Here is a 7584-nt window from a genome sequence, read left to right on the forward strand (position 1 = left end):
GGGGGGTATTTTATTAGCAGCCCCCAGGCAAAACTTAGTCTCTTAGAGACCGTTTAATTTGTGGACTGCAAATTATAATACAAGAACTATAATTTGGTATATAAGAATCACAGTGTGCTTTTATTTCATCAGATGTAAAAATCTGAACATATAATGCATAGTTTAAAGCATGTCGTCCGACACAAATTAGAATATTTTCTGTGCCTTTTATCACATCACTCAATCTATTTCATGGAGAACTTGTAAATTAATTTGTCAAAAGTCATTTATTAATTTATTTTTTTTCAGCCTATCTTTACCTTGGAAGAAGGGAACCTACAGGATATTTCCAGTTTATTTAATTCCCAGTAATTTTCATGTACTAAAAATTCCAAAGAGATAATTAATTGACTCAGAGACCAAAATTAGAATCTTAATACCACAGTTGAATTGTCTTCATTAGATTAAAAAAGAAGTTAAAATGTGGAAAGTATTCATATAGCAATTTAAATCAGCCAAATATATATATGTGTGTGTTAGTACATTGGAAGGTTATATTTTTAGCTATTGAGACTTTTCTTTTATATGGATGAGAGAACTGTGATTTAGTGACCATATATAAAAATTATTTAGGAATGATACTCGTTTTATAAAGAAAGATTCTTTTGCAGTTATATGAATTATCTAAAAGAGTAAATACCAGGCAATACTTGTCACGAAATATATCGCTCTTCAAATTCTCATGATAAGGCCAATGCACCATCAATCAGTGTGGTGGCAAACACGATATACTCTGCATTAAGTTGTTTATCTTATAAACGGGGAAGATATAGAAAATATTTCGTGCTTGATTCATAAGATGCATAATACATAAACATGACATTTATCTTAACGTCAATTGACAACTATGACCTTTAACTTTGGGTCTATACAAATAGACACTTAAACTTGTATAAAATTTAGAAAATGGACACATTCGTCCTACATGGCATCTACATGACAATTTTATATCCTACATGGCATCCTATGTGTATTATGCCATGTAGGACACTTGTGTCTACTTGTTCAATTTTATACAAGTGCCTACTTGTGCACATTCAAAGTTGGAGGGCATAGTTGTTCGTTGAAGCCAACTTAAGGGTCATAATTATGTATTATGCCTTCATAAAACTTCATATTCAATAGTATCGGTATATTATTTTGCTTAACTTGTCTCTTTCGTGACTTTGCAAACCAACCAACCAAACTTTAATCTACCTTGAATATCAAGGATTCTTAAAGATGACATTAACCATTACTCCATCCTTTTTCATCTCTAACTATTACTAACGCTCACCATTATTAACTATTATCATTCATTACCTACCACACCGTCCTCATTCATAACCACCACTATCGTCAATTACCACATTAGTCATTATATTCGATCGTTACCGTCAACAACTATTATTATAATAACCATCCATCACTATATACTGACAATCACTATATATCGACAGTCATCGCTATCAATCACCACTATTAATTATCACTATCGCCAACCACAATTATCAATCATCACAATGAATTACCATAATCAACCACCATCATTAACCACTACCTATAAAAAGAAATTGGGAAAGCAAGTAAAATGGCGACTCAACTAGGCCTATTTTTGAATTATATGGTATAAAAAGAATATATTCAAAGTCTTCTCATGTAAACTCATGATACAAGTGGGGAATAGATTAGAATTGGAATAATTGAGAGAGAGTTGCATTTGCCTTCCCATGGAGAACTTTTCAAAAGTCACTCACTATTGGTCTTTTATATTGGTTTTGTCTATCATTACCTTAGAAAAAGGCACCCACTGAAATATATTTCCAGTTTCCACAAGGCTAGTTACTTCCTCCGTTCATCTTTACTTGTTTAGTATACTAAAAGTACTTACGAGAGTATTCATTTTACAACATTTAGATGAACTATAATTGATAGGGATAACGTGGTAAAATTACCCTATAATTTATTGTATTCTAAAGGTGAACCAAATCAAGCATGTAATGAACAAGTAAAGACGGACAACATGAATATTTATTTCCTTTTAAGTTATTGTCATGTACCTAAACTTCTAAGGTACAATCCATTGACTCAAAGACCAATATTGGATTCTTAATATCACAGTTGAATAGTAATTATTAATTAAGGCATGTTCCTTTTTATATGAGTCTTAATTAACTACTTCTATATTAATTAACTATGCAAAAGAGGTCGTCCTTTTTACACCAAAAGAATAGAAAAAAGACTGGTGCATATCATTTTCAAGACAACAAAGAGAATAAAAAAGGAAATGACCTTGCACACACGCATTCGTTGCAGTGGCGGACTCAGGATTTTCGTTTAGGGGGTTCGAAAAATAAAAGTATAAACGTGTAAATAAGCCAACAAAAAAAATTTCAAGGAAGTAGTAGTATATAGTTTATAGGTACAAAAAGTTAGTTTCGTTACAAGAAATCTGAAACTAACATAAGTGATTACAGTGAAACAAAAAGTTAGCCCTTTAAAATATGTCAAATCAACAATAGAATATTATGGGAGATGATTTTAATATTTGAGTTTTGAGTGTTGGGGAAGAACAAGAAAGTGATTTAGAGATTTGGAAAGTGAAAAAGTTATTAGCTTTTAGGAATGGGAGTATGGGACCCTTGAATTTTTTGGGTTTAACACCACATTTTAGCACTTTTTATTAAAAAAAAACATGAAAATCGGAACTGAAACTAAAAAAAATAAAATAAACTGAAAGTAAAAAACTAAAAAATAAAACACTAACCCAGGGATTCGATCCCGGGACGTCAGGCTTAATATTGAAGGGATCTGCCACTAGGCTATCTCCTTCACCTTGTCATTGAGGGGGTTCAAAATATATATATCCACCTAAATCCAGAAAATTCACCTTATATATATAGTATAATTTTTTATCGAGGGGGTTCGGGTGAACCCCTGGACAACACGTGGGTCCGCCCCTGATTCGTAGTGGTCCTTGGACCGGAATATAAAGAAATAAAAACATAAAGATTTCGTGAGGACTATATCAAAAGCATACGCAAAAAGAGAGGTATCATATGTTTTTGCATCAGCAACAATACATAAGAAAGTTCAATAACTCATCTCGAAACAAGATCTATAATTCATACAGACATAACTTTACTATAATCTCCTTTAGTTTACATTGATTAAAAAAAAAAGATGCAGAATGGAAGGAATTAAAGGTATGAAATAGTAGGCATTTTTTTGGTTTGTGATCATGGCTAAATGATATTACTCCACTAGTTATATATAAGGACAGTAATTTAATTTATAATACTCCAATGTTGCATAAGAAGGAAACATGCAAAACATTAATGAAGAATATTTAATTGAGATTTCACATTATTAGTCCCAAGCCCGAATAAAGGAGGATGTTCTTTGTGTATTTTCAGTCCTTTTGTTAAATTTTCTTAGTTAAAGATGAAGGATTTCCATCACATAATTAGCTAGTATGATCAAGATTGCAGAAGTTAATGCGTGGATATTAAGAGAATTATAATAGTTTGATAGTCAAAGATGAAAAAACAAAATGGTTTATTCAATTTCCATTCACAAATTCCAATCAGTGTTTACATTTAGAAAGGGAAATTCCTATGTTATTTGTGTTGTTTCATCTTCACAATCCAGCAATGTTTGGACTACTGAGGCCATTGTAGGCCTTTTGTTTCTGTCCTGCTCAACACAAGAAATGCCTATTTCAATCAGTGTCACTGCCTGGTTCTTGCTAAATTTGCCTTCTAGTCGTTGATCGACAAGTTTCTCCACCCAAGAATCTTCTCCACTTTGAATCTTTCTCTTCACCATCCTGACAAATTTTCCGAGCTGTGAATCTTGTTCATGATCACATTCACTATCATCCACCACCCAACTTGACAGCCTACTTCCTTTGATCATTTCTAGTATTACAATCCCAAAGGCATAAACATCAACTTTTGCTGTTATAGGTTGGTTCAAAGCCCATTCAGGAGCCATGTAGCCTTTAGTACCGCGAATCTTGGAGAAATCTGAACCAGGGCCGCCTCTTTGGGACAGCTTTGCAAGTCCAAAATCTGCAATCTTGGGCTCGAATTCACTATCGAGAAGTATATTTTCAGGCTTAACATCACAATGAATCACCCATTCAAGACATTCATGATGAAGATATGCCAGACCTTTGGCTGTCCCTAGTGCCACTGCAAACCTTTGTTTCCATTCAAGAATATCAGCCCTGGAAAGATGCCTGTCTAGTGATGAGTTCTCGACGTATTCATAGACCAAAAGCTGACGTCTACCTTCAGAACAAAATCCCCACATCCTCACCAAATGCATATGGTTGATTCTTCCTATGGTAGTCATCTCTGCCCAAAATTCTTCTTGTAACTCATTTGCAAGTTTCTTGACTGCTACAGCTCTTCCGTCTGCTAAAACTCCTTTATAAACAGCTCCTGAACCTCCTCTTCCTAGCTCAACCTTGAAGTTTTTTGTTGCTTTCTTAAGTTCAGTATACGTAAACCTCCTGAATTGAGTCGATGACACCATTTTATATCCATACTCAATGGAAGCAGGAATCCCATGTTTACTAAACAACGCCCACCAGCCTAACACGAAGAACAGAATCTCTATTCCACCAAGGGTGAAACAAAACACGTAAAGATAAATCCACTTCACCTTCTTAAAATCCAATACATACATAGAAAGAGAACCAAAAAGAGAGTTTTCAGGACTCAATCCACATTTTGCATCAGTACCTTCAAGCATCAAATGACCTGATTCTGATGCACTTAGATTCATAGGGAGTTTCAAGAATACACTTCCAGGGAAACTAGGAGACCTGTATCCATTAAAAAGGATGCCTTTAGTATAGCATGATCCCACACCAGTTAACCTATAAACAAATGCACGACAACGTGGATCGTCCAAGCACAATGCCCTACAAGATTCAAATGACAAAGGAGTAGTGGCATTGAGATCAAAACCCCAATAATCAGCATTAGGAATCTCCACAAACTTTACATGTTGTTTAGACTCCAAACTTGATCTAAACATTGGCCTACAACCTCTACTCCAATCACTTCCATTAACAATCTCATATCCAGGAGGACATGTACATTTAGGCTTCGATACATAAGTACATATCGAAAATCTTCCACACATTCCATGCACAGCACAAGGTTGTGCAATAGCTTGCCACGACATCTTCCACAACCCTGTCAAGTTATCCAAACTATACATCCTCAAATTACCATCAGTATCTATAGTCAATCTTCTCAATATCCCAAGCCCCATATCAGAAACATTGAATTGCAACATATCACTTGAGAAAAATCTACCCATTCCATCAAAATGTGCAACTACAGTATCCACCTGACTAGTTCTACCATTCTGGGGCGCACTCCTTTCGCGATTAGGCCAGTATATACTCGAAACTAAAGGACCATTATAAATCATTCTCAATACATTATCATTATCAAAGTACAAACTAAAGTATCCAGGTGATAAACTCCCTTTCCTCAAAGGAGGAACTAATCTATGATTCTTGGTAAATCTTTGATCAGGCAATAAAGTATCAGTAGGCAAATCAAAACTCTGCCACAAAACATCACCTTTAGGATTCTTCAATACTAAGTTTCCTGTTTCAAGAACCTCAGCCTTTTCAACATCAAATGATGTTGTGTTTGTTTGCCAAACAATTGTATCATCAACATCTGTTAAAACTAAAGCTCCATTCTTTCTTAATGTCAACTTTGACCCTTTGAGATTAACAGGCCTATCTTGTTTAGCATTCCAAACAACAGTTTTATCTCTTGAATTTGTATACCAAATTCCAAAATAATAAGCATTACTAGTACTTTCTATAGGATAAAAACCACAAGTGAATGTTTTTTGTGGAGAAGTAATGAAATGTGAATCATCTTTAACTGAAAAAGAATCACCTTTAAGCAAAATTCTTGATGATGTTATCAAAGGGAAAGAAGAAACAAGAAATGAAAAAACTAAAAATGGAAAAAGATAGTAAAGTTTCAAACTTTTCATGGTTTCAAGAATTTGGATAAAATCATAAATGTTGAAAGTAGATGAAGGGAAATAAGTGATGGGGTGGTTGCTTTATAATGTATAATTCATTGTTTTTGTTTCAGATTCAGAAGCATTAGTCAAACATCTCAAATTGGTTCAAGAATTTAAAAAATAAAATAAAAGAAGCATCCTAGTTGGTTCAAATTGAAAGGACAAAGATAATAAAGTATTAATACTATAATAATTTATTAGCAAGTGGGAATTTAAGAATGACAATGATTTGAGGACATGTTTTTTCTCTCTCTTTTTTTTTTTTTTTTTTATAGTTGGTACTTTTGTTCCGTTTATTTTTACTCGTTCATTATACTCAATTCCTAATCCATACATTATTAACTTTAATCAATTCTTATTGCATTGATTCAATTGTTTTATTTATTATTCTATAAAAATATGTTAAATTAATACTGAACAAATAAAATGAACGGAGAATATATAAATTGGCAAATGTTTGTTCGACATTGAGGCGGCTAACAAAGATGGTTATCATTATTAGGCTTGGTTATTGATGGAAGAATTAAACTATATTAAAAAGAAAGAATTAAAAATTGGTTTAATGATGATAAAGTGTAGACGTAAGTTTAAAGATCATGATCCAAATTTTAAAGATGACAAAAAAAAGAATAAATAATTTCATAGAGTATCATTTAAACATCATATTAATAAAAAAAAATTGAAAGCAAAAAGAATTAGTGATTTCATCTGACCCAATTTTGAATTATTTGGAATTAATATTTTTTTAAAGAATTAGAAGTCTTCTCCCAAATACGCATCACACATGACACACGCAGAGAGGAATCTAAATTTAGGGGTGGATTCAATATTTCAGTAGACGTAGAATAAAAATTTATATATTAAAATATACCAAAATTATAATAAATACAAATTAATATGAATTCATATTTTCAATGTTTCATCTACCTCCCTTGTACAACAACCTCAAGAGTAATGGTGAACAATTCATAGTATTCTATTTCAATATTCCTTAAAGATAAATAACTTTTTGAAGATAATATTAATAAAATAATAATTAATTAAAAGAGTATGATTTTAGAGGACAAATCAATCCAAATATATATTATTTAAAAAAAATAAGAAAATATAAGAGTTGTAGTCGTAATATTGCAAATATGAAAAAAGATCTGTAAAACAAACAAAACGTAAATAAGGGTCTTTAAATTTTTTTTCTAAACTTTAAATTTTGAATCTGCTCAAATATAATTGGACTTAATTGGGGGTAGTTGCATTTGCATGCTTTCTCACGGAGGACTTGTAAATTAATTTGTCAGAAGTCATTAGTGGTCTTTTATTAAAAAGAAATTCCAGTCTATCTTTACCTTAGAAGAAGGGAACCCACAGGATATTTACTTCTCAGTAATTGTCATGTATCAAAATTCCAAAGAGACAATTCATTGACTCATAGACCAAAATTGGGATCTTAATATCACAGTTGAATTGTCTTCATTAGATAAAAAATAAGTTAAAATGTGC

At 32.4% G+C, this 7584-nt stretch overlaps 1 protein-coding gene across 1 annotated transcript; it reads right to left on the reverse strand.

The window, feature by feature from the left end:
• Positions 1-3559: 3559 nt before the first annotated feature.
• LOC102604128 (putative receptor protein kinase ZmPK1) lies at positions 3560-6125 on the reverse strand. Its single transcript, XM_006341133.2, has one exon. It carries the CDS (start codon positions 6052-6054, stop codon positions 3634-3636), a length of 2421 nt encoding a protein of 806 aa, XP_006341195.1. The 5' UTR covers positions 6055-6125; the 3' UTR covers positions 3560-3633.
• Positions 6126-7584: the final 1459 nt, after the last annotated feature.

The sequence above is a fragment of the Solanum tuberosum genome, unplaced genomic scaffold (genome assembly GCF_000226075.1).
Source record: "Solanum tuberosum cultivar DM 1-3 516 R44 unplaced genomic scaffold, SolTub_3.0 scf00021, whole genome shotgun sequence".
NCBI lineage: Eukaryota > Viridiplantae > Streptophyta > Magnoliopsida > Solanales > Solanaceae > Solanum > Solanum tuberosum.

What these genes read in the sequence shown, in the direction of transcription:
- LOC102604128 (XM_006341133.2), bottom strand. Translation starts at nt 6,054, where the DNA reads ATGAAAAGTTTGAAACTTTACTATCTTTTTCCATTTTTAGTTTTTTCA.